The sequence below is a fragment of the Carassius gibelio genome, chromosome B3 (assembly GCF_023724105.1).
Source record: "Carassius gibelio isolate Cgi1373 ecotype wild population from Czech Republic chromosome B3, carGib1.2-hapl.c, whole genome shotgun sequence".
NCBI classification, from domain to species: Eukaryota; Metazoa; Chordata; class Actinopteri; order Cypriniformes; family Cyprinidae; genus Carassius; species Carassius gibelio.
This window is the reverse complement of record NC_068398.1, coordinates 14,956,291-14,982,690: the sequence shown is the minus strand read 5'-3', so window position 1 is coordinate 14,982,690 and position 26,400 is coordinate 14,956,291. Positions and strand designations below refer to the sequence as shown.

General features: G+C 38.5%; 3 protein-coding genes across 5 annotated transcripts in view; 2 read left to right on the top strand and 1 right to left on the bottom strand.

Annotated features, from left to right (window-relative positions):
• Positions 1-14,476, top strand: part of cacna1ha (calcium channel, voltage-dependent, T type, alpha 1H subunit a) — a 56,570-nt gene extending 42,094 nt beyond the window's left edge. The window contains exons 22-33 of the mRNA XM_052552775.1: positions 366-455; positions 562-754; positions 4,824-4,975; positions 5,289-5,398; positions 7,074-7,207; positions 7,310-7,380; positions 8,222-8,300; positions 8,869-8,990; positions 9,070-9,375; positions 11,016-11,184; positions 11,285-11,439; positions 11,527-14,476. Of these exons, the coding sequence (XP_052408735.1) occupies positions 366-455; positions 562-754; positions 4,824-4,975; positions 5,289-5,398; positions 7,074-7,207; positions 7,310-7,380; positions 8,222-8,300; positions 8,869-8,990; positions 9,070-9,375; positions 11,016-11,184; positions 11,285-11,439; positions 11,527-12,516 (2,571 nt within the window). The 3' untranslated portion in view covers positions 12,517-14,476. The remainder of the gene's footprint in view (positions 1-365; positions 456-561; positions 755-4,823; positions 4,976-5,288; positions 5,399-7,073; positions 7,208-7,309; positions 7,381-8,221; positions 8,301-8,868; positions 8,991-9,069; positions 9,376-11,015; positions 11,185-11,284; positions 11,440-11,526) is intronic.
• Positions 14,477-16,037: 1,561 nt separating this feature from the next.
• Positions 16,038-20,415, top strand: ccdc97 (coiled-coil domain containing 97). 2 transcript variants are annotated; one of them, XM_052549766.1, is made up of 6 exons: positions 16,038-16,421; positions 17,398-17,550; positions 17,617-17,944; positions 19,284-19,523; positions 19,593-19,716; positions 19,944-20,415. In XM_052549766.1, exons 1-6 carry the CDS (start codon positions 16,323-16,325, stop codon positions 20,080-20,082), a joined length of 1,083 nt encoding a protein of 360 aa, XP_052405726.1. In that variant the 5' UTR covers positions 16,038-16,322; the 3' UTR covers positions 20,083-20,415. The 2 variants fall into 2 exon arrangements, with proteins under 2 accessions (XP_052405726.1, XP_052405727.1); XM_052549767.1 differs by having other exon boundaries at positions 16,050-16,421; positions 17,401-17,550.
• Positions 20,416-21,104: 689 nt separating this feature from the next.
• llgl1 (LLGL scribble cell polarity complex component 1) overlaps positions 21,105-26,400 on the bottom strand; it is a 35,599-nt gene continuing 30,303 nt past the window's right edge. For both annotated transcript variants that reach the window (XM_052551915.1, XM_052551916.1), the window contains exons 18-23: positions 26,080-26,344; positions 25,869-25,983; positions 24,777-24,853; positions 24,356-24,479; positions 24,172-24,277; positions 21,105-22,668 (exon numbers count right to left, since the gene is read on the bottom strand). In XM_052551915.1, the coding sequence (XP_052407875.1) occupies positions 24,199-24,277; positions 24,356-24,479; positions 24,777-24,853; positions 25,869-25,983; positions 26,080-26,344 (660 nt within the window). In that variant the 3' untranslated portion in view covers positions 21,105-22,668; positions 24,172-24,198. The remainder of the gene's footprint in view (positions 22,669-24,171; positions 24,278-24,355; positions 24,480-24,776; positions 24,854-25,868; positions 25,984-26,079; positions 26,345-26,400) is intronic.

Genomic DNA, 26,400 nt, shown 5'->3' with positions numbered 1-26,400 from the left:
TTAACAATGTCCTTACTACCTTTCCGGACCTTGAACGGGGTAGTTGTGTTGCTGTCTATTAAAGGTCTGAGAACTCTCAGATTTCATAATAAATCTTGATTTGTGTCTGATGATGAACGAAGGTCTTGTGGGTTTGGAATGACATGAGGGTGAGTAATTAATGACAGAAAATTCATTTATGGGTGAACTGTCCCTTTAAGCATAATAAAGCGATCAGCTGAGTGAAAAAGTGAGGTCATGTTGCTTTTTCATTTTTATAGGACTTTCGGCAAATGTTGTCTGCAGTAATATGGTTGACATGATTCCCAGATTGTCATTATGAGCTCTGTAACTGCACTGAATGAATGATGGTCTCTCTTCTGCAGGCTCTCATGTCGCTGTTCGTGCTTTCCTGTAAGGACGGGTGGGTCAATATAATGTATGATGGGTTGGACGCTGTAGGGGTGGATATGCAGGTTTGGATCCGCTTTGCTCATTCTGGCACATGGCTTTAATCTATAACTTTCCAAATTTGTAAAATGATGGATGTGTCCTCTATCTTCCTGTCCTTCACACCTGCAGCCTGAGCGCAATCACAACCCCTGGATGCTCCTCTACTTCATCTCTTTCCTGCTGATCGTCAGCTTCTTTGTGCTGAACATGTTTGTGGGAGTGGTGGTGGAGAACTTCCACAAGTGTCGTCAGGACCAGGAGGAAGAGGAGGCGCGCCTGCGTGAGGAGAAGAGGCAGAGACTGCTGGAGAAAAAGCGCAGGAGTAAGGCGAATTGCGTGTCTGGTCGGTAGTCTATTTTTCTGAGCACTGCCTGCTTCCAGAGCCTGAGAGAGAAAGCTAGAGCAAGAGTTTTTATTTAATTTTTTTAAATGACAGAAGCAGTCGAAAGGCTGAGGACATTCAAAAACAATGCACAATTTGGCACTGATCTGATGTCAGCCTTGGATTGTGATGGACTGCAGCATGTTCCTGCATGAGATGCCCGCAACACAAAATGCTGCATGACAAGCCAGGTTTGCAAAGTGAATATGGGGTCAGCATCATGGCCAAAGCAGCAGAGCTTCTTTTCTATGAATACTCTATTTACTGTAGTGTCATCAATTATTATAAGTTTGAACTAGTACTAATTAGGACTGTTAGTTAAGTGTTCATTTTCCTACCATCAAAACAATTCAAGCTATGAATGCACCTTGCTAAAAAACGCTTACTGATAACAGGCTGTTTGCCCATTCTTGCATGTAATAATGAAAAATTTGCTTTTAATATATTATGATCATGGCACGATACGTAGCGCAATGGCCAAAAATGTCAGTCTGCATGTGTACTTGGACCAAGAGTGCATCCTCTGTAAATGACCACCAAGTTTACACTACCATTCAAAAGTTTTAGGTCTGTAAGGTTTTTATTTATTTATGTTTTTTAAGTCTCAAAAACAAAGTCTCTTATGCTCACCAAAACTGCATTTATTTGATCAAGAATAAATTAAAAATTTGATTTATTCCTGTGATGTATCCCATTACTCCAGTGTCACACGATCCTTCAGAAAGTGACGTGACATTCAGCCAAGTATGGTGACCCATACTTGGAGTCAAACTCTCTAACCACTAGGCCACGACTCCACATCCAAAAAAAATCATTCTAATATGCTGATTTGCTGCTTAAGAAACATTTATTATTATCCTCAGTGTTGAAAACGGTTCTGCTGCTTAATATTTTTGTAGAAACCAGGATAAATTATTTTCTCCTGATTCAAAAGAACAGAATTTATTTGAAATAGAAGTCTTTTGTAACAAGTTTTTACTGTGACTTGTTCACTTAATGCTTCCTTGGTGAATAAAAGTATATAGTTTCTTAAAAAAAATCTAACTCACCCCAAATTTTGAACAAATGTATATATCAGACAAATACAAACTCCATTGCAAAATGGATTGCTATGGACCGTTGGGCAGTGATAGGCTTATGAATCCTTTTATTCAAGGATTCAGTCCTCTCCTGTTGTGTCTTTGATTTATCTTCATTTGGGGATTTGCTATGAAAAACTGATAAATGCATTTAATTTAATTAATCAGCAAAGTTAAATGATTACAATTTTGAATTGATTGAAACCCCTAGTAGTATTGCATCCAAAGGGGTAAGAAACTCAGGAGAGAGTGGATGCTGAGAAACAATGATGTTAGAGGAGGTAGTTGCTCCCCAAGACAGTCACATAGTGTAGTGTCGGCCCAGATCCGGCCCACATCTGGCCCGCATTAAATACTGCTTGCTGTCTGGGTCTGTGACAGTTTGGGGGGGTGAATGATATCAATTCTAGAGTGCTGAATTCAAACATATGTAATATTACATCAAGGAAAGCTACATCATATTATCCAGTTGAGAGACTGCATATGGTTAGTTGCCTGTGGTCTGGCTGTCTAAGTCAGTTTGGTACATTGAGGCCACTATTAGGGTTGTCTGGTTGTGAGCATAAAGGAATCTAAAAATGCCGGCCATGATTTTAAGTGACTGAACGAATAAATATGAAGAAGTGTGTTCTTTGTTTAAGCACCTCGCCTGCCAGGGCAAAGCTTCCTGATGAATGATCTTTAGCATAAAAGCTGACAGTTTTATCAACGTTTGTCACACTTGGCTCCTTCAGCCTTTACAGCAGTCAAGGGATTAATCGTGTATGTGACTGTGACGTATAGTACTCATAGCCGAGTCCTTAGCTGTTGAGTTTTGTTTTATTTCCCTGGATTTATTCAAATAACCCCTCAAGGCATTCGTTTGGGATAGATCGAAGGACGTTTTGAAAAACAGTTCTCAATGCAGAGGGCATTTAGCAGGACAGGGAAGAAAAGGAGGCAAATATTCGTATAAATTAGGGAAGTCCCGAGCCGATCTCAAGGATCATGATCAAGGGGTGATGAAGCATTTTTCAGCTCTCCTTAGCCCGATCAGTATTATACATAAGCTGTAATTCCAGTGAACTGCAGTAGGTGGCAGTATTCACGTACTAAGTAGATTTGCCAACCACCATTAAAAGGAAATGAAGAAGCTCAAATGTGCATGCTTAACTGCAATTAAAACCAAAAAAGGGATATCTGATGCACACGTTTACTTTATTGTTTATTTTTTAAATTTATCATTTATCTGCCTTCAGACTGTCAGAGACTTCGTTGCCATAATGTATTGCTATGGGTTGCGTCTTGCTTCAGATTTGACTGACAGACGAGAGCTTCATGCTTTCTAAATATATCTCCACTTTCTTACCTTTATGTTGTAATAATTCTGCTTATTGTATATATAAAATGCAAGAAATTTACATCAGTAGTCCTATAAGAGTATATATCTTATATATGTAAACACACACACATACACATATATCTTTTACTCTCTGCACAACTCTGTATACTGTACATTGGGTTAATTGTAATATCTTTAATGTACCTGAATCATGCATAAACACTAGGAATATACAAGTATCAGATCAGAACTTGGTATCGACCAATACTCAATGAGGCAAATCCAGATCGGGACATCCCTAGTATAGAAAGGTGTTTCTTCAACTGTGGCCATGTGGACTTTAAGAAAATATTTTTCGTAGGACACATTTGTCATACATCACAGGAGAATTGTTATGAAAATTCACATCACATCTCAGATTGTGTATTGTGCTGAATAGTATTCCAGTTGAAATCATGATGATAAAATATTATGTTTACAACAACTTAAGGAGGCCTTAATCTTAATTTTCCGGTTCACAGACACACGCCACTTAATAAACGAATATGACATCATAAGTGAGGGAAATAATTTTGATCAAAACAATTGCATGCATTAAATAGCTCAACTGTTCATTTCACACGTTTTTAGATGATCGTAGTCGGGATATAAACAACAAAAACCCCTTTGGACACACAGGTACCTGAAGTTGAAGAAACATTTTTCTATATACAACATGTCCAAATCACCAATCTGTGGATCTGTTCATGATTCAGACCCACACGGAATCTGCACCCACAGAAAGCTCAGCGGATTTCTTCAAAATTAAAATAAAATGCTCTACCCTTGAGCTCATCCATTAAACATTTGGACTAATTTGATAATTAATCTTTCAGCTATTACTAAGAGTACATAATTAATCAGATATTCCCCAAATTCAGATCAGAACACGTCGAAAACGTCAACAGATTCCATCCGGGCCTGCCATTACCCCATCATACTGAATGACAGGCTGTTTCTGTGTGCAACTACGTACGACTTTCAGGGTGGCCATGACTGTGGTATCTGCTAGGGAGAGATGTTTCATTTTAATGCTCGTGCTGTACCTGCATGTTTAATATCTCAATCAGATATTCAGTCGCTCAAAGGCTTCTCTCTTGGCATACGGTATTTACCTGTAAACATGCTTTTATGGCAGACTCAGAAAGATAGATTCAAACTCAAATCAGTTTTATGGTTGCTGTCATGTCCAATATATCACACACCGTACAACTAATCGATAAACAGTCGACCTCTAAGCTCTCCTTGAGAAACACTCAATATGTTCCCGTAACCTGTGCTACTCACAGAAGTCCTTTCATATGTTCTCCCACATACTGCCATGTTTACAACGGCATGTTCACCAAAGCAGCATGCTTGAAACCCATTAAGGCACAAGTGCTGCATGAGAGGACTTTAAACGGATAGTTTAGCAATAATATCCCAATGGTGGCAAGATAAGTAGCGTTCCTCTCTGCAGCAGTCGTCCCCACACACCCAGTGCCTTTTTCCTCTGCATCAGTGATTTGGTTTATCTGTGTTTACCCCGCACTGACTCTTCTGCTGTCTGTCTGTATGGCTGTATCAACAGAGGCCCAGCAGAGACCGTACTATGCAGATTACTCTCCAGCCCGGCTCTACATCCACACACTGTGTACCAACCACTACCTGGATCTCTTCATCACCTGCATCATCGGCATCAATGTGGTCACTATGTCTATTGAGCATTTCAATCAGCCTTACGTGAGTCTACCAACACTTTGAATCTCAATTGGTTTGATCTAGTGATCTACAGTTGCATGAAGCTGCATTTCATCATTTAAATCATTCTTAAGAATAAAGTTACAGATATTTTGCATTCTAATAAATTTTCTTATATTCTTTTTTTAAGGTTGTTCTAAAGACAATTAAAAATAATTACCTCGAGATTTCCCCCTAGTTTGATATTTTTATATAATGCAAAGACATACATGCATTATTAAATGTGGTCAAAATACTATTTTCCTGTAAATTGCAGCAATAAAACGGCTGAAATCACTGTTTCTATCTCACACAGTACCTTGAAGAGGGACTGAAATACTGTAACTATGTCTTTACCATCGTCTTCATAATTGAGGCTTTACTCAAGCTTGTGGCATTTGGTTTTCGGAGATTCTTCAAAGACAGGTATTCTGACCTAATGTATGGCTCTATGTGAATGTGAATACACTGTAAATAAGAGAAACAATATACAAATATTGCACTGAATACATTTCTGGAAATAAAATCCATTTTATACTCATATTATGAAACAATGTCCTACAATGATTATATATTCACTTACAAAACAGTTATGGATTCAAGTGTTTATTACTGTGCACTTTAGATGGTATTAGGATATTACACTTGCTATATACATTACATTCTCATTACTAATTTATTTTTAACTAAGCCTTCTTATTCTAATTTTAATCCTGATACTAAAGTCTCTCTAAGAAGGTCTATGGGGAGTCTTTTCGGTCCCCAACCCCTCAGTGACCTTGTCCCTTATCTCATGCTCTCTTTGTGCATTGGATATACGTGTATTCTTAGATATCTGTAGTCATGCATTAATTTCTAAATGCTTAAGCCAATAAAGTTCATTAAAGACCCCATCAGCTTTGTGTGCAGCATAATATATTTTATCTTCATTCAGAGATGCTGTGCACTGATTGATTATTCAAGCCAACAAAGACATGAGATCAAAGCATGACTGACTCTCACTCAGATCAGACAGAAAAAAATAATTCACAGTAATTAATGAAGAACTACAATAAAAATGTGTATTCTTAAGGGGATAAAAGAGGGTGGGAGAGATTAAAAGGAGGATTATGTAAACGACTTTTATGCTTCGGACTTTTGTTCTTTTGGCAATATTATAAATATAACTGAAATTAACAAAAGACCGTTGAGAAGTGCATAAAAGGTATCTTTTTCCATGTTAATCAGTGTTTTTGTTCTAACCAGCCGTGAAGGTGATACACGATGAGTGACAGTATTGTCTATTTTAGAAATGTTTCTATTTTTATTTGCGACATTGTGGCTACAACAACATAGACAACATAGGTACTGATTATGTGCTTTATTTAATGTTTAAAGGGTCTAAATATGAGATCGAACACCATTTAGTGTGACCTTTATTACCATACTGTAAGCAACAGTGGATAATTTACAGTACCTCAGATCTTGAAAATGAATGAAAGGAAACAAACTTCCATACCAAAGATGGCATCAGTCACCCTTTTTTGTTAAAAGTGCAGTGCGCATGCAGAGAGAGCCCGCCCATGTGCTCTTCTGATTGGCTGTGATTGATCGTTGATTGATTTTGTTGCATCGCGTAGCTAGGATGAGTCTTGTGTGGACAGACGAATTGCTTGTTGCTTAAATCTTATCGCAGTGTGTTTGGTTTGGACGTAATCAAGCACTTGAATCCTTAAATGAATTATGTATATTATCACAGGGCAACTTCACTATCCTCAGTAACACATTGTAAAACACTTTTGTAATTAAGCGTGACCGTGTGATTAAGTCATGTTTTAATATGTGGCGTCTATCATGCATAGGGAACGAGATTAATCATTTGTTTCAGTAACATGAAATGTGCTAAATTAAAAGGAGTCACGATCCCTGTTGCTTATCATTAATCCTACAATGGCACATGTACAGGTGCAATCAACAGTATGTTGTTCTATTTGCAATATGCTCATAAATCTGTGTACGGTTTGTTTGCTCAGCTTGCCTAATGCTCAAAAACCGATTAGCTAAACCATGCTCGTTGCTGGATGCTGTATTTTAAGTGTATGATGTTGTAATGTGCTGGCAGATGGAACCAGCTGGATCTAGCCATAGTCCTGCTCTCTATCATGGGCATCACTCTGGAGGAGATCAAGATGAACGCAGCACTGCCAATCAACCCCACTATCATCCGCATTATGAGGGTGCTGAGGATAGCCAGAGGTACTCTAATTTTGGCTAGTTAACAAAAAAGTTGATTTGCATGTTCTACTACAAATAGATTTTTGGGGTTCGATTTGTGCTTCTTTGTGCTTTTGCCCACAGTACTGAAGCTTTTGAAGATGGCTACAGGCATGAGATCCCTGCTAGACACAGTTATGCAAGCTTTACCACAGGTAACTACTGTTGTGTCTTTTTACATTAAGTCATTCATGTATTTATTTAATAATGCATATATATTTTTATTTTTATACAAATATTTATATTATTTTTTATGTGATATTGTATTTATATTTGTTATATTACATTTATATGTTTATACATAACTTGTTAAAAATGTTTTTTTTTTTACTTTGACATTTTTTTTTTTTTGCCTTTTAATATATTTTATTTAACATTGCCAAATACATTAGGTTAGACTAATGTGCTTTTAAAATATTATGATGTAGAGAATAAGGTCACATTTTATTTTATGCTCCAATTCTCGCTATTAAGTAACTCTTAACTATGACTTTTGCCTCAGTTAACTCCTAAATACTTTAATAGTTTACTTATTGAGCCAAATTTAGTGATGTAGTATATGGTCTTGCAGAATATGTGTTTTATAAGTACAAATAAAGAGCCAGTATGCTAGTAATATGCATGCAAAAAAGCATTTAATTAATAGTGAGATTTGGTCCCTAAAGTGTTACCGAGAATAATGTTGTAACAGCTAAAGTAACTCTATATACATATATAAATAATGCAATGTATAAATATATACTGCATAGTGTATTATAGACAAAACATTACCTGACAAAACATTTTTATAATGTATACCATATGCTGTGTGTGTGATTTTGCTTTAAAGAGATATAGATGTACTGCACAATTGCATTAGTTTTTGTCTTTGTGTGGATATGTAAGACATGGGGGAGGACGGAGAGAAAGTTGGAGATAAAATATCTATAACACGATGTAACCCCCAATGATTGATTGTTTAATAACATACTGTGATAATGCGCTTCCTCTCTTTAGGTGGGAAATCTGGGCTTGCTGTTTATGCTCCTCTTCTTCATTTATGCGGCACTTGGCGTGGAGCTTTTTGGGAAACTAGGTCAGTGCTGCAATCCTGCTCACTGTTCATACTGAGCTCTCCATTTCACAGTTCTAGCGGCTTTGCTCTACCTTAGCTGCCACTCTCATTTTTGGCTCAGAAATGCTTAAATTTGGTCCCCAAAGGCATGCTTCTCTTATAGTTTGAGAGCTCTCCTAATAATACAGTGCTGTGATAATTGGAGAAGAACCTAAATTAGCTCTGTTGATCTTTGGAGCTTGTTCCTGCAATGGCAGCGCTTTTGTGCTTCAAGGCTCAAATAGACATTTCTATGCTACTTATATCCCTGCGAGAGGCCTCTGGAACACGAATGACAAGATTATGCTTTCTATTAAAGGGCAAGCACTCTAATTACTTTCATTAGCCTTCAGCTTTAAAATCAATGCTTATTATTGTGTCAGATGTGTCTGGGGGTAACAGCTCATTTGCTTCTTTAATGGTAACCCAGGAGACTCTGTCAGGTTATCTCCACTTTTAGCAACACATTCAGTGAAAGTCTAGCTATGCTTTTTGTGTATAAAAGTATTTGACTGTCATCAAACTATTATTTACCTATATTTTAACTTAGAATGCAATGACAACAACCCATGCGAAGGATTAAGCAGACATGCTACATTTGAGAACTTTGGAATGGCCTTTTTAACGTTATTCAGAGTATCGACGGGGGACAACTGGAATGGCATAATGAAGGTATACAGTGCTTTTTCCAATTGCATTGAGAGTGTTTTATAGGTGCAGTTTTATGCATTAACGTGTTGCATATTTGCAGGACACTCTGCGAGAGTGCCTTCCAAATGAAAGTAACTGCTTCAGCTATCTGCCCCTGGTTTCCCCCATCTACTTCGTCACCTTTGTGCTAATGGCTCAGTTTGTGCTGGTTAACGTGGTGGTGGCCGTACTGATGAAACACCTAGAGGAGAGTAATAAGGAGGCTAAAGAAGATGCAGAAATGGACGCTGAGATTGAGATGGAGATGGAAATGGCTCGGCGTCTCAGCAATGTCTCAGCAGGGAGCTCTTCAGGGCCTGAAGGAAGGGCAACTTATGTAGGACCACACACAGATTCACCTGGACAGGTATACATGCCACAGTTTGCCCATTTACATGCCAAGTCATTAATAAACAGTGTTGAATAGAAAGACTGTTTTTAGTTAAACCATGATTTTATGACATTTAAGTATAATGAAGGGTTTTCAAACTGGGATCTGTGAAACTCCAGGGGTATATAACACTTAATATTTTTCTTTATACATGAAAATATATACCTGCTTTCATATTTTAGTACTTTCATTGGGGGATCATCATATTTTGGGGGCCTTGACAAAAAAAAAGTGGTATAATGAACTAGCCATAGTGTACTTTAACCCATTTGTTTTTTTAGTTTAGTTCTGCACTTATATAGCACCATTAAAGGGTTAGTTCACCAAGATAGCAAATTATGTAATTAATAACTTACCTTCATGTTGTTTCAAACACGTAAGACCTCCGTTTATCTTTGGAACACAGTTTAAGATATTTTAGATTTAGTCCGAGAGCTCTCAGTCCCTCCATTGAAGCTGTGTGTACGGTATACTGTCCATGTCCAGAAAGGTAAGAAAAACCTCATCAAAGTAGTCCATGTGACATCAGAGGGTCGGTTAGAATTTTTTTAAGCATCGAAAATACATTTTGGTCCAAAAATAGCAAAAACAACGACTTTATTTAGCATCGTCTTCTCTCCCGTGTCCATTGTGAGAGAGAGTTCAAAACAAAGCAGTCTGGATATCCGGTTCGCGAACGAATCATTCAGTTCACCAAATCGAACTGAATCATTTTAAACGGTTCGCATCTCTAATACGACCGACACACAGGGCGTCTGAACTGAACTGATTCTTTTGGTGATTGATTCTGAACTGATTCTGTGCTAGTGTTATGGGTGCGGGTAAACCGAAGGCTTGAATCAAGGGCAATCATCGCAAATGACGCCATTACGTCGAGCGCAAAAGAACCGGTGAACCGTTTTCTTCAACCGGTTTATTGAATCGAACTGTCCGAAAGAACTACTGGTGATCCGAACACCGATGCAACCGGTTCTTCACTCGTGAACGAGTCAGTCTATTGTTCGTTATCTGGCTCGGCATTTTTGCTATTTTTGGACCAAAATGTATTTTCGATGCTTCAAAAAATTTTAACTGACCCTCTGATGTCACATGGACTACTTTGATGATACCTATTTTTTCTTACCTTTGTGGACATGGAGAGTAGACCGTACACATAGCTTCAATGGAGGGACTGAGAGTTCTCGGACTGAATCTAAAATATCTTAAACTGTGTTCCAAAGATAAACGGAGGTTTTCAGGTTTGAAACAACATGAGGGTAAGTTATTAATTACATAATTTAGCTATCTGGGTGAATTAACCCTTTAACTCTATAAGGAGCAGCCCGAGTTAGCTGCGGGCAACAAAATTGCATTTGTGTTTTATTGGGTGCTGAGTTGTCACAATACACAGAAAATATGCTGAGGGGATGTGGACAGTGAGAAGTGAGGCTCTGCGGGGATGCCAGGAACATTTGTTACCCCTCATGGGCTGCTCTGGCAATGAGTGTATTTGCTTTGTCAGCTGCAGCGAGCTGGTGAATGAACCTAGCAAGCTTGGCTCTAGGTGTTTATAGCTTTGTGAGTTTATGTGCGAGGGCAAAAGCACAAAAGCAGAAGAATACATTTCTCTTCCACAGGATGATAGGATACAAAGAACACAGGAGAATTTGCTCTCTCCGCGGAAAATGTCTGTGTCGAGGATGCACTCTTTGCCCAATGACAGCTACATGTTTCGCCCTGTGAGGCCAGCCAGTGCTCCTTATCCACTAGAAGAAGTGGAAGCCAGTCAAGGGTACCTTGAATTAGGTATAAAGAATCAGAGTACATGACTTTGTGTATTAATATTTACTGTTATCGAAAGAGGGGGAAAAAACTTATGAAAAGTCTTCATTAACCTTTCCTGTAGGCTCAATCACCTCAGTCCACTCCCAGCCATGCGAAAGCCATTCCCTGCTCCAGGTCCCCGGTGTTCCTCCCCATTCCCAGTTCAACTACCTCCCCAAGATTCCCCCTCCCATGCCCTCTCCAACCCACAGCATAGGCAGGACTTTACACAGACAGGTATACTCTCCCTCGCTCCATCCGTATTAAGTGCTTCACTGCTGTTCAATGCATGCAATTCACGTTGTCTTTCATTTATTCTTTCAGGAGGCAATTAAAAATGACAACGTCAACGTGCAAGGATTCGACTCCAAAGACAACCCCGACAGACAGGCAGGAATATCTACAGGCAGCTTCAAGCTGCGTGTTCCTCGGATCGCCGGACCCAGCATCCCTCAGGGGTCACCGTTGCTGCCCCCACGTGGACATGCCTCCAGTGTCTGTACCTTCCAGCTGCCCCATAGCAAGCACAATATCCCTTCTCCACCTCCCAGCCTGGCCAGCAGCAGCAGAAGCACCAGTCCCAGTGGCTCCATGTTCGATTCCGCCGATCCAACGGACGAGGAGGTCCGCCACATCAACAGTACAGCACGGCTGTGGGTAGGGATTCAGGCAGAAGCCCGGAGTCACTCCCTGTCTCCTTACACCACCTCAGGGACGCTGCTTCCCGTCCCCGTGAAGAACTGCAGCAGTGCTGCCAACTTAAGCATCAAAGACCCGAAGAAGTGCTTCAGCGTGGACACAGAGGGTTTTCTGGAAAAACCCTATGGTACCGATGACCATCGCAGGCACTCAATTGAGATTTGCTCTTCAGTAGATGAAGGGCTGTTTGGTCAAGAACTCAGTGAGAAGAGGCACGTTCCCATGCGTGGACAGTCGTTGCATATTCCTCGTAAGAAAAAGATGAGCCCTCCTTGTATCTCCATCGAGCCCCCGTTTGAAACAGGGGCTCCTGCTTCTCTCGCATCCATGAAAAAGCTGTCGGAGAGCAGCATGCTACTACGGAGGAGGACGCCATCTTACGACCTGGCCCTGCAGCGGGACTCTCTGGACTTGCTGGAGAACCAGCTGTCTACCCAGCCGCTCATCAAAGTAGAGCGGCACCCCTCTCACTGTGCCGAGTATCTGTCCCTGCCACACCCCACCCCAATGGGCGGACTGGCAGGCATTCTGTGTGAAAGCTCACAGCCGCCCCCCTTTGACACCCGGTTCGAAGAATCAACGGACTTCAGCTCTGTAAACAGGACAGCCCAATGAGGGACATCGGCTTTAGCCAAATTTTACCGTCCACACTCAAGGGTGCGGCAACTAGTTGAACGGGGGATGTCGACCTCTTTCTGTAGCCAAAGTTTTCTTTGTTTCTTTTTCAGATGTAATATCATCATGAAAGCCAGCCAGGAATGGCAAGCGATCCTAGCGGGGAACAGTGTTTGATCTGACTGTGTTGAACATGGGATATGCAATTTCAGGTTTCCAAATGGAACTCTGGTTCTTATTTTAATCCCAGTGCTCAATCACATTGATTTGAGTTCAGGATGTGTAGTGTTGTGTATCATATCTGTCAGTCTCTCCTCTCTTTGTCATGAGCATTGGTAACGTTTTCTGTAAAGACAAGAGTAAACAGATTAAAAGACTAATAAGAACTGTACATGTTATGTATTTTATTGACTCATGATGTGTAAATAGAGAACATATTGTATTAGTGGAGAAACGAGCTCTATTCATATGCACATATTTTTTATAGAGATCTATACTGTTTTTGCACATATCAATTTGAATTGTCCTCTGTTGTCTTCTTGTGAATGTAAATTTTTTAATCAAATAGCTGTGGGATCAATTCTAGTCTGTTTAGGCCTACTGATATTGAGATGATTTTTATTTTTCTATTGGGAGGACGGGGTGTGTTGTATAATATAGATCCAATGAGAACCAAACTACAAATGATCTGTAGCCTGAGTGCAATACACTATTATTTTTTTCTGTAAGTTTACCCAGTTAGATTACTCACTTTTTAAGCAAACATAGCCAGTAACGTGCATCTCACATACACAACCCTTTACCATGCTCAGGTTCATCTCAAAATGTATATTACGATTTCTGTTACACTCTACGTTGTAACCTAATTTAACCACAACAGAACATATTTTAACACTTTGTGGCCCTTGGCTGTGGCACAAGTTGCATGTGACGGATGAAGTAATTCAAATGTAAATGTGACCTTGTTCTGTTTCTCCTGATTTTCAAACTTTATAACTGTCAAAGCAGAAGACTGAGGGAGTTTATATCAGCACACGTCTGATCTTTTTTTTGATCTGCTCTGCTTTGAAGTGGCACCTGTGAAACAATGAGACAACTGTTTAATGAAAGGAATACAAAGGAATGTTTTTATTTATTTATTTTTTTAGAAGTGATCATTGTGATTTATGTATAGTTAAACTAAGCCATGTTTTTGGGAAAAATTACAGGTAAATGACACCTGCAAATCTTGCTCTTCAAATTATATAACTCACACAACTACATATCCAGTGTCATTAATGTATCACCTGAGATTTAAAATAGTTGATGCAGCTTTTGTGCTGTGCTAATATTTACTTTTTTCCTCCATTTATGATTCTCCTCAAAAGATGGTGAGGGAAAATCGGTTGCATGTTATTGCGAGATTTAGAAATACAGACATCTGGTTGTTTTTGAAGTTTTTTGATATTTCAATTTTCAGATTTTTTCCATTTGTAGACTAATCTAATTGCACTGAGATGTAATTACAAGGTATTCCTCTTTGTAGAAAATGAGTAAACCCACTTATTGTTGTCTCATGCAATATTTTATGATAGCCTACGTTGAGTTGAGGGCAAGAGGTTTAGAAGTAAGAAAATATCATGGATGATTACAATTGATAAAAGTATGTACTCATAACCGGCAACGTAATCTGACATCAATTTAAGATTGGACTTTGAGACAAATGTGTGCAGTGTTTCATGTATCTTACGGTACTAGATCCATGTTTTTGCAAGAGGATTGTTGAGAGTTAAAAATTTTTTTTTGCTATTTAGTAAATGATAGAACTGTATGGAAGGAGTAGTAAATAACTGCTTAAAGTGTTTAAATCACTTTGGGGAGATGGATAGTCTTAGCTGTTTTTTTTTTTTATATGAGCTTTTGCCATCAAGCAGCCTAATGTCCTTAACCCTTCAATAAATAATCAAAGCATTTTCCTCAAGCTTTTGTGATGGTAGTCATTTCTCTGTCCTTGTCTCTCGTTATTGCAACTATATGACTTGACGGAAGAAGTGTTTAAAAAGCTATATACAATTATATTTTTTTACATTTCTACACAATCTGAGGGATATTCATCTACAGATAAACATTTTCTAGCAAAAGGAAATGTGTCATTTGTTTTTAAATGTATTTAGACAGTTCAAATAGTGTTAAAAATCCCTAAAAATGTTTTTTTTTTTTTCAAACAGATGAAATTTGTCTTGTGTTTTTAACGAGGGCAAACAAGCAAAGATAAGATAAAAACTGGAGTCAGTTCAGACCCGCCAGCATGAAATACACTATTGTAAACTATATCTCCACAATGAAATCTCAAGATGGCTAGACAGCGATTCATCTTTTATTAATGGTTAAAATGGTATCCAGGAGGCTGTGAACCTATGAACTATAGCATAACTCATAAACAGCTGTTGAGATAATATTCTTAGATGAAACAAGTAGAGACTTGGATTCAGAAGCAGTATTCCTTACATCATGACTCAACCAGTGGATATGATCATAGTAAAAGATCTGTTGACTCCCAAATTTCACCTGTATGCAGACATACATTGCCAGGATACCTGTAGATGCAAATGTAGTAACCATACCATCTGGCAAATGCAACTATAAAAAGTTTTTTTGTTTGTTTGTTTTTTGCAAAGGTGGCTGAGTATTCATAGGCACATTACAATTTACATAAAATGGATGTGAGCAACATTTTGCAGACTGCAAATCTTTAAAATTAAAGTAGAGTACCCAGCTGAAATGAACACACCCTGTCTGCTGTCTTTCTTATTTTAGGATAGTCACTATTAAAGGGTTTAGTCATTAACCCATAACAGGGGAAATTTAGGATGATTCCAAGAACGTGATTGTGGAGGGCCCAAAGTCAACATGCTATTCAGGGGGTCCAGAAACCATAATGGCCCCCGTGCCCATGATTCAATATAATTAATTAACTAAGGTACTTCTGGGGATCCTATGTCAACCGAGCAGCTGTCATCAAAATGAATGAGAATGCGAACGGTATAACGGAAAGCTGTCCAGATATTATGGACCCCTTTGTGATTCACTCATTCGATTAAAATCAGTCTGTTTTAAAGAATTTGCTTATACTGTTACTTTCCAGTCGTCAAAGTTAAAGTAAGGTAAAGTAGGCTAACTTACATGTATCAAGTCAAGCATACCAACGGATAAAAGTATAAAAAAGTCTCATAAACCTCGTCCAAAAAGTTGAAGTTGACTGAAATTCGCTGCTTGAAATTTTGGCCAAATGTTAATGTTTTTTGATGCGCTGTTCTATACTTACCTGACTGGATGATTAAAACAAAAAAACTCCTTAAATCCTATAAGATGCGGCATTTTAATTTTCATTTAAATGATCCTTGATCTCTGCCGCTATAATCATTATTTTAGGACTGGTCAAAAGCACAAGAATTAGAACAGTGTTCTGTCGTTTGTCGCCATCTCCCGGACAGTTCTAACACATGTTGGAATAAATGGAACCAACAGTTAGCGATGAAAGTGTTCCACACGGAACTAATAGTGTGGCTACACTGACCGTCACAGAACGTAAAACGCCGTTTTGGCCGTTTTATTTTTTGTTTTGAAAGAAAACGGACTGATGTAAAATGATCAAATTAATTAAGTGGTACGAGTGTCTGTCATATATCCTCCTACTACAAATTTAGCCAAGTGTTACTGATACAGTACAGTAAGTTACACATTTAGTAGGATTAGCGTTGGTATTTTTTGGTAGAATAAAACAACGACAGACAGAAATATCAACAACAGTTAGCGCTAAACCAGAAATGTGGGGAGAAATCGAGCCATGTGTCAAACCCCAGGAGGGAGAAAACATGAGCAGCTGTGGGACAAGACAGAGATGTCCAGACTCTGCACCTGTACAGGTGAGATGTGTTCAGATCATGGACATCTGCTACAGGAGGGGACGCCGTTTATGAAATGCATGCTTAATGAAAAGTACAGTTTGGCAAGATTTGATAGATGCTATCAGACAAGTAATGTTGCAATGCGCCAACTCAAGCTAAGTGACTACATTTTAATTATTTACTATGTGCTTAATCAGAGTGCATATTTCAAGATAGTCCTTTACTGACGAACAAAACATTAGATTTCGTGATGAAAAGAGAAACATTTGCTTGTAAATGAGGAATTCTTCTTTGGATATGGATGGTTAAGTTGTAACGCACAACTAGAACATTATTTATTAAATAAAATTAAAACTTTTCATGAAATGGCAATTCTCTTTTCTAAAAGCTTGCTATTGATCTTGCTGCGAATGATTAATCTGCATACGTGGATGTATATTTTAGTCCAAATGTCTCTTTTTTTCGAGCTGTCAGTGAAATTGCAAACTTTTCTCTGGCAATGAATGAAGGAAAGCTTTTCCAATCATTCAGTCTGCTTAAACTCCAACTCTTACTAAAAAAAATCAATCTTTCATCACAACTTAAAAAAAATAGGAAGAGAAAGAAAAGTGACAGTAATGACAAAATTCTTGCTTTTCCCTGTAGATGTAGATAATATCTAGTCATTTTGTAAGTGACGTGACATACAGCCAAGTATGGTGACCCATATTCAGAATTCGTCCTCTGCATTTAACCCATCCAAAGTGCACACACACACACACCGTGAACACACACACGGAGCAGTGGGCAGCCATTTATGTTTCGGTGCCTGGGGAGCAGTTGGGAGGTCGATGCCTTGCTTATGGACACCTCAGTCAAACCCACAACCCTAGGGTTAGGAAACAAACTCTCTAACCACTAGGCCACAAATTCCCCCAAAGCCATGTGGGGGGTGGCTTTACAATTACCAAAGGATGCTGACCTCTTGAATCTCTGTTGACACCGCTCTCTAAAGCAGAAGACAGCACTGTGGGGAGAAATCGAGCCATGCCCTGAACCCAACGCATCTGAGAGCTGCACTGAACCTGCAGCTCAAGACAGATGTCCTGCTCCTGAGACAGATGTCAAAGAGGCTCACAACACAACAAGCAGCTCTCCAAATCAAAAGGTGAGGTTTCATCTGTGTTCACACAGTATAATTCTACACACGAGTCTAACCGTGCGGCGCTTGCAGGAGGAGCCACCCAGCTGTCTCAGCTCGATGATCGCGGCTATAGCAGCCAGTGGGAGTCCAGTGAAAAGCCAGCAGCTGGGAGAGCCAGACTTAACTCTGGAGGAGAAGAAGGAGCTTTTAATGGATCAGTACCGATCCAAGCCCTTGGTGTTCCTGGAGCGCTATCAGGCCCATCTGAAGCCGGAGCACATGGAGGCTTTCTCACAGCTGAGCAGCGACTGCAGAGCACAGTATTACTGTAAGGAGATTCAGAGACGGGCATCCAGCACAGCAGACCGCAAACGCATCCGCAACCATCGTTATGCAGCTCTTTGTGCTCTTCAGAAGGGTGAGCACTCTTTCTTTGTTTTGTTTTTTCAAACACCAGCCGGAGTTTTAATCTGATTCGCTGTTTTTCATATCAGTTCGTCACATGTTGAGTTTCTAAATAGTTTTTTTTCTTTTATGTATTAATTAGTTAGTTATTAACAGATTGTACCAGCATAGTTCATACTGTCGATCATTAGACTGGCACAAGTTGCTGAGTATTGAATATGTACTTTATGATTGTTAGAACATTGCCGTGTCTCATTTCTGAGATTTTTTGTTCCAAGGTTGTGTTTGTCAGCTGCATGCATCGAGTAACTGTTAGATTACAGAGTAAGAAAGAAATCAAGAGTAGTTTTTTTTTTTGTCAGCTCTTTAGGCTAGAATACACTACACAATTTTTCTGCCGATTTTCCTCTGATTCACAGTCTGGAGAAGTTCACAGTAGTTGTCTAAGATCAGAGCCAGTCTGCAGATTTGAGTTGACAGAATCTATAGGAAATCGATTAGCTTAACGTTTAAACCGTCACTTATTATTTAAAGTTTGTTTATGAAGTATTAACATAAACGTTCAGTGGGGAAGAGCTTAAAGAGAGCACACTGAGCTTAATGGAAGCAGAAACTATTTCGAATACGTTTTTATGTAATATTTATTAAAATGACAAGATTTAGCAAAATAAATAATTTAAGTCATGTGTCAAGTTCATACATATTTTATTATGAACCACTACTAACTATGAAATTATACTTTTTCTTATTGATGTCACACTGAAGCTGTGTGATTTTCATAGTAGTGTATCCTTTGAGCTCACCTTACAGTAAAATGAAATCTTAAAAAATTACAGCAGTCAAACCACACACCAGCAATAATCTGTCGATTGATAATATTATGGATGTGAAAGTACAAGCCAGTGATGCCTGTGAAGTCATATATTGAAGTCGTAAAGCTAGTCAGCTAACTGTGTTCTGTAGCATCTGCGCTGTGTTGCTAAAACTATCTTTTGGATCGAACTGTAATTGTTTCCCTCATCCAAGCTCCAAGTTATACTCTGCAAAATTCTTAACATTAATCTCTTAATTTTATAGTAAGTGTGAAACTTGCCCAAAATAAGATGCTCAAGAAACATTTCTTATTATCAATGTTGAAAACAGTTCATATTTTTGTGGGAACTTGATACATTTTCTATAGGATCATTTGATGAATAGAGACATGTCTAACATTATAAATGTCTTCACTCTCAGTTTGATATAATGCATCCTTGTTAAATGAAATTATTCATCAAAGCAAGGCAAGAAAATCCATCAAATACCTCCCCTGCCCCTTGCTAGAAGAGCACTTTGATAAGTTTGTATCTGTGCAGAGGGCCAGTACTTCAGCGAGGAGCAGATGCGTGTGCGAGACCCGCTTCTGTACGAGCAGTACATCGGACAGTACCTCAGCGAAGACGAGATCCTGCAGCGCTCCGAGGAGGCTATGAGGAGCGGCCCGGGGGGGCTCTCTGACCTGCTTATCAACTCCTACCAGGAGAAACTGATCCAGAGCCGCCTGGAGGAGGAGCAGGAGAGAGAGCAGTGTGCAGCGGAGGAGTCTGAGGAGGAAGGTGCGAGATCCCACTGACTGACTCATGATGGTGTTTCTTTATGGATGATTGTGTTATTGTGTGCTTTAGAAAGCAACGAGCCCGGACAGGCAGAGTGGGAGCCAAATGCAGAAGAGAAAGCCATGCTCAGAGAGGAGTTCCTCAGTCAAATGCATCAGCGCTTCCTGGATGGCAAAGATGACTTCAACTACAGGTCAAATCATAGTGCTTGTGCACATAGGTCTCAGATTTTGAATCTCGAAATCACAAATCTTGCATTACAGGGTGTATTTCTTTTCAAATCAGTTGTTGCTGTTTATTGAACTACAGTGTAGAGAGCCAATTGCCCATATTTTAGTTTGTACATAACCTTGTCTCTTAATGTTAAAATATGAATATGTATCTTAATTACAGTGGCAATAACTGATATTTTCATTGCAGTGAAGTGGATGAGAATCCAGATTATGATAACCTGGATATTGTAAGTCATGATGCAGAGGAGCGCTACTTTGATGAAGATGATGATGAGGAGGAGGAGGAGGAGGAGGAGGAAGAAGAAGAGGAGGATATGATGCAATAGCCCTTAATGTATAGCTTGTTCTCACAACAGAAAAAGGAATTTAGATTTTTGTACATTATTGATCATATTTCTACTGCTTGATATTTGTTTGTGTAGGTTAAATGTGATGATCAGCACTTTGTTGTCTTTAATAAAATGTACATCGCTTTTCAAGATGATGTTGTGGTCATGTTTAAAGAATTCTTTGAAAGAAAAAAAAACCTTTTAGGTCTTACCTTGGAAGACTTGAGTGTTTTCATTTTAAAAGGCTGATTAGCATATTTAAAAAAAAACATGCAGAATGTAGGAATCACATTTTTTCATGATGGTTAATAATAAAACACATGGGCATGACAGCAGTGTTCCAGACTCACTTTTTCATGTTCATCTGTATAACTATGCATGCAGTCTCTTGCAATCCTAATGATCAAACCCACATTAACTGAAAGACTACATGGACTATTTGCACCATTAATAATAATTAATATATACTGCAGCAATTTACATGAACTTTTTGATCTAATAAGATACAATATCCCCACATATATTAGAACTAAATCTATGTTCATGTTACTTGTCAACTACCAAATTTCAGTGAACAAGTGCATTCATTGCTACATTGAGATTAGATTTTTTTTCGGTTTCAATTTCAGTACAATTAAAAGATTTACTGAATGTTTGTTATATGGGCAAGTATGATAGTAAGACAATTTGCATTTCAATTAAATCCCTGACTGATAGTGAAACCTTTCAAGTCGAGTCAGCAACTGAACTTAGTCTAATCATTTCATCATTCATTTGAACTCATTTTTATAGAATCTGTTCTAGTAAAATCTCACATAACTTGGTTGAAATTGGTTTACTGTGATGCATTAAAGTATGTTGTCATAACCATCTATCTGCAAGTAAACATGGTTGTTTTATTTCATTTTTTTATAGCCATGTATTACAATATATATTAAAGTATATTCATAGGCTGTAAATAGCAGGAACTATGCCAAATAAATAATAATTTGACCACAAACCACACTGAAGAGTCAATAAACTGTGGAGTAAATACTTTATTAACATTCAAGATTTCATTAGCATTGCTATATCTCAAAATAAAATTCTACACAAAAAAATACAAATTAAATACATGTTCACAGGATAGGTGCTGGATGGAAAGTAAAGATTATGCTAGGCAAATATACAAACAAAAATTCAACAACTACAATTAGTGAGGTCCCTTTGACATATAACCCAAAAAAAAAAAAAGCAGAAAATGCAAGGAGAAAATGTGGCAATGCGTCTATCCCAAGCAATGTGCAGTTATGTTATGCAAATGTTATGTGCAGTTTTTTTTGTAATTACAATGTAAATAGAGCCTTTCACTTTAAAACTCATACTTCACTTCTAAAAGCACTCGGACTAACATCTGCATTATCTGACCCAAGGAGCCAGTTGTGTCTCATTCAAATATGTCTGTGCAACACTTTTCCTATTCCCTCAATGTCTCTTATTCCCTCTATTAGCTACACTAATGCCTATATTATAGTCATTTCTTGTAATACTACACAACTGTTGAAACGCTCCACAAAATGCAATGTTAGAAATGTCTAATACAAAATACCAACCCTTATAAGCCATATAAAATTGTTCTAAAGAATACTGTGTAAATAGAAAAAGTCGTTAGCTCCTTCATACCGTGTTAATAACACTGTGCCAAAAACTGGTTAGGATTACTGCGGCGAATACTCCAAGGTTACACACCATATTCCTTCAAATGACACACTTCACAGTTCACTGCCAGAATTACTTACAATGGCAAGTGGTTAAGGGACATTATTTAAAAACAATAATAAAGACGACTGAATGAGAGGAAAATATCTCTATCAAACCCACAGGGTCCATAAACTTCAACTTTTCAATAGACTCCTGATTTGAGGTCAGAAACCATCACAGTATCATAGATATTGTTGAAAAGGCTGTCAGGAGGGAAAAAAAAGCAAACACTTTTCTTACAGAAAGAATATACCTTCATAAATGAGCAGGGCACTTATTATTTTTTTCATAATTAAGATTGAATAGTTATTTTCTGTTGTGCAGTCGGTCGCCCCAAAATCCCCTTAGAGATTCATGAACTGTAGCAGCGATGTGATCTAAATGTAGGAATTTTGATCTGATTTAGCATAAACTTAGAGTGATGAGAGATGTCGTTACAAAAGAGGAATGTTAAAAGACAAACGAAGAAGAAAACCTTCATGGGCTCAGTGCAAGTAGCCCCCTGACTGCATACAGACATTGTACAACAACTCAGCTGTTTTAGTGCCAGTTCCCTTTAAAAGTCACCTCTCAAATGTACCATTTTGTGGCCTTCAGTCCAAAGGAACCAACGGTTGATGGAGAGAGAGGAAAAAAAGAAGAAAACTGGAGGAAAGGTGAAGAAAAAGAGGATAACAGAATGAATCATTCAGTCTTTTGGCACAGGGGAAAAAAGTGCAACATTCCCATTGTAAAAACTTCATGACCAATGTTTGGTGCAACTTCCGGAGTCACAAACTGCTCTGTCAAGATCCAGTCAGAAGTAACGAGTTCAGCAGATGAGTCTTCACCCAATAACTGCTCCTAAAAAAAGACAACATCTCCATTAAGGTTTAAATACTGATGCAATGACATGTAATCACAGGCACTCATCCAAAAACACGGTTTGATTTTATAACAAAACCATTCTGCACTGACAAACATGTCCACAAGGAGGCAAAGTGGTACTTTTTTCCTTCCAATAAACAACATAAATGTCCGAGGCTAAATGAAAACACTGGAAAATGTGTGGTCTGTTCTTAATTTTCTGTGCATAAGCAGCTCAGATAATAATGCCTCGGGCCTTACGAGGGAAGATAAGAGAAGCAGATGCCCTTCTGAGCATCAGCTTGCAGCATATGGACTGCAGAAATCACAAGAGTACACTCCGTCAACATCTGCGGGAAAAACCTTAAGTCCAGTAAGTAAAGCGTTAACTGAGACAGTCATTCACACACTAAGGTCACAAAGCAGGAGGCAGGGGAAGAATACTCTCAACAAACAAATCTCTGGCAACTATGCACACAAGATGCCAGGAAGCACCATGGTTTTGTCTCTCTGCTTACTTTAACCATCATTTACCAAGACATTTAAATGATCTGAAACTCCAGCATTACAAGCAATGTAAGCTAACTAAGTTAAACTACAGTGTTGCTACCCTTTTAAGATGATACTACCAGAAAGTAGTTAAAAAAATACATTCAACATGCATGCATACTTCAGTATCTTCTGCGATCACTTACTTTTTTACAAACAAAGCGGGCTTCATCGGACTCAAAAAACAATACAAATCTCAGCAACAGAATGTACCCAAGTACACGAATACATCACTAATAAAAAATAAAAATAAAAAAACACCCTAATCTAACATGTACATGAAAACAGAATAATGCTGAGTAATAGAAGAATTTAACCAAATCATGCATTAAACCATGAAAATTAAGGGATATACGTGGATCTGTAATAAATACATTAATGAATTAATTGAACACAAGCGGATTCATTTGAGACCATGCTAATAAAAAAAAAAATTACTTAAAAAATTAACTTCACCGAATTCACTTGTCTACAATGAATCAGACTTCCCAATACTAAATCATCTTTAACCAGAAACACTAATTCATTACGGTGCATACACAACATAAAATTGTAGCCTCTGTCTGCTTAGCAAAAAAAAAAAAAAAAACAAGGGGTTAAGTGGGTATAAGACCATACAACCCACCAAAATCTGAAGAATGATATTGCGAAGAGAGAGAGAGAAATTCTGACAGTTTTACAGTAGACATAACCTTACCAGATGTTGTTTATGATTCACAAAAAAAAAAAAACACTATACTGCTACTTGTACTACTGTCACACTACTGATCAATGTAGTGTGGTTTCATCAGTACTTTTTGTTCCTCCTCACCAAAACAAAAAGCACATCCTAAACAATTTTAGCAAACAGATGTCTAGCACGGATCTCCACATTAAGCATTGTCCATTTGGTCAGTCAGGTCTACTCTGAACAGGCCACAGTGTCTGCTGGTGCTGTAAATGCTCCCTCACCTCCAGCGCGCGGTCTGCCGGCTCGTCTCAGTTGATGAGGATTCCAGGAGGCCTCCCGTCCTCTTCAGTCATGTTCCTGTAGTTATTCTCAGCTTCATCCACACTCCTAAAGAGGCAAATCATCGAGGGGAGCCCAAAATAAACAACTCTATTAGACCAGAATAGAGGAGTAAAGAGTGCTCACATTAAGAAGTCCTTGACGTCCTCAACGGTGAGCTCGCCAGTGGTGTCCAGCGTGACGTCAGCACTGCTGTTTGGAGAATCCAGGACGGGCGAGGACAAGGCGCTCCGCATTTCATCAAAGAGCCCTGAGAGAATGGCCACACAGGACCCTGTTTTAGCGCTTTTTTTTTTTTCAGCCCAAGCAATGAGCTCATTGCATTTCTTAAAATGCGTGTTCTGACAGTGTGATTTGTGTTGTCACAAAAGGGGTGAGATCATAGTTTTAGAAAAATTAACCACTGTATGAGACATTAAACATCAAGTACATAAATTAGACTCCAGTCATAAAAATGATAATTTCCAGTAAAACAAAACCGCACGAATGCTGGTAACTTCAGCTAGCTGGGTGAAGAATGACATTTATTTTCCATCAGAATGGTTACCTTCAGTTTCAGCAGCCTTGCTCTCCGCTTGAGTCCTGTGTGTTCCATTCGCCTGTGCTGGGAGCGGCGAGCTGGAACTGCAAAAAAAAAAAAGAAGAAATGATTCAAATGTGCTGAAAATGCAGAATTACTATTCTCCCCAAATGTCTGGGACATGATTAATTTCTTCAACATGATCATCCACCAAAATTACCCATCTGTACACTACCATTCAAACCTTTATTTTCTATGTTTTGAAAGAAGTCTCTTCTGCTCACCAAGGCTGCATTCATTTGATCAGAAACACAGTAAAATCAAATAATGTAATTTTCTTATAATATAATTTAAAATGTAATCTATTCCTGCGATGTTAAAGCTGTATTTTAAGCATCATTGCTCCAGTCTTCAGTGTCACATGATCCTTCAGAAATCATACTGATTTGCTGATTTTGCTGCTCAAGAAACATTTATTATTATTAATGTTGAATATTTCATGGAAACCATGATACATTTTTTAATAATTCTTCAATGAATATAAATTTCAAGAGAGAAGCATTTATTCGAAAAAGAAATCTTTTGTAACATTACAAAATGTCTTAACTGTCACTTTTGATAAACTTGTGTGTTCTTGCTGATTACACGTATTTTGGAAAATGTCTTTGTATATGGTACTTTAATAAGGAATATTAAGGTCTGACTGCCAAAACATGCATGCATGTAATTAAATTCAATGACTAAAATTTTCCATTTCGTTATTTTTAATGGACTGTTAATCTTGACAGTGTATATTCTTATTATTTTGCTGCCAATTAATGGCAATGATGTCTTCCAACTGTCACTTTCACTTCAACAAAAGTTTTAAAAATCAGTGTAAAAGCAAATAAACTTAATACCAACACACGTCATATATCATCAAAAACTAAAGTAGGAAAAAACCCAATTGAATGAGAAATAAAGTCTAGGTTACACAATAAAGTTTACCCATTGGATGATGATTTTACGAGAATCGCTTGAGTAGCGCCAACAGTAAAATATCCCTTATACAAAACAATAGCATATTAAAAGGTCAATTTTCTGGAACACAGCACCTGGTCAGAACTCTCTCTGGTTTACCTGTGAGCAGAGAGATCATGAGGTCGCTCCACATCCACTCGACACAGCGGCTCGGTGATCACACGAGCCGACAGAGAGAAGCGCTCGTACTCCGAGGGGGAAATCAAGTAGAACCCTAATCATATTGAAGACAACACAGTTGAATCTCATTCATGTGGAAAAGCTCAAAGCTAGAGATGATTTACATGCTGTTTGAGAATGAACTACTAACCTTGTCCAGTCTTGGTGAACAGGCAGGAAGCAATGCCACTGATGTCTTCCTTGCGGATGCAGTCGTAGTGTACTTGCGGTCTCAGTGCTGGCACACTGAACACGTGGATGTCACCCAGATTGGTAAGACACACTAGAGCGTTCTCAGAGTACTCTTCAGAGCTAACGCTGGTGAAGTTCGACAGCGCCACCTTTCGTACTCGACAGCCTTCATGGGCGGTCAACTTGAACTTGGTCTTCGCGCTTACTTTAGGCAGCATGAAAACCTACGCAAAGCACAAGAAAGGTTGTCCAATCCATTTTTTTTAATTACCCAGTTTAA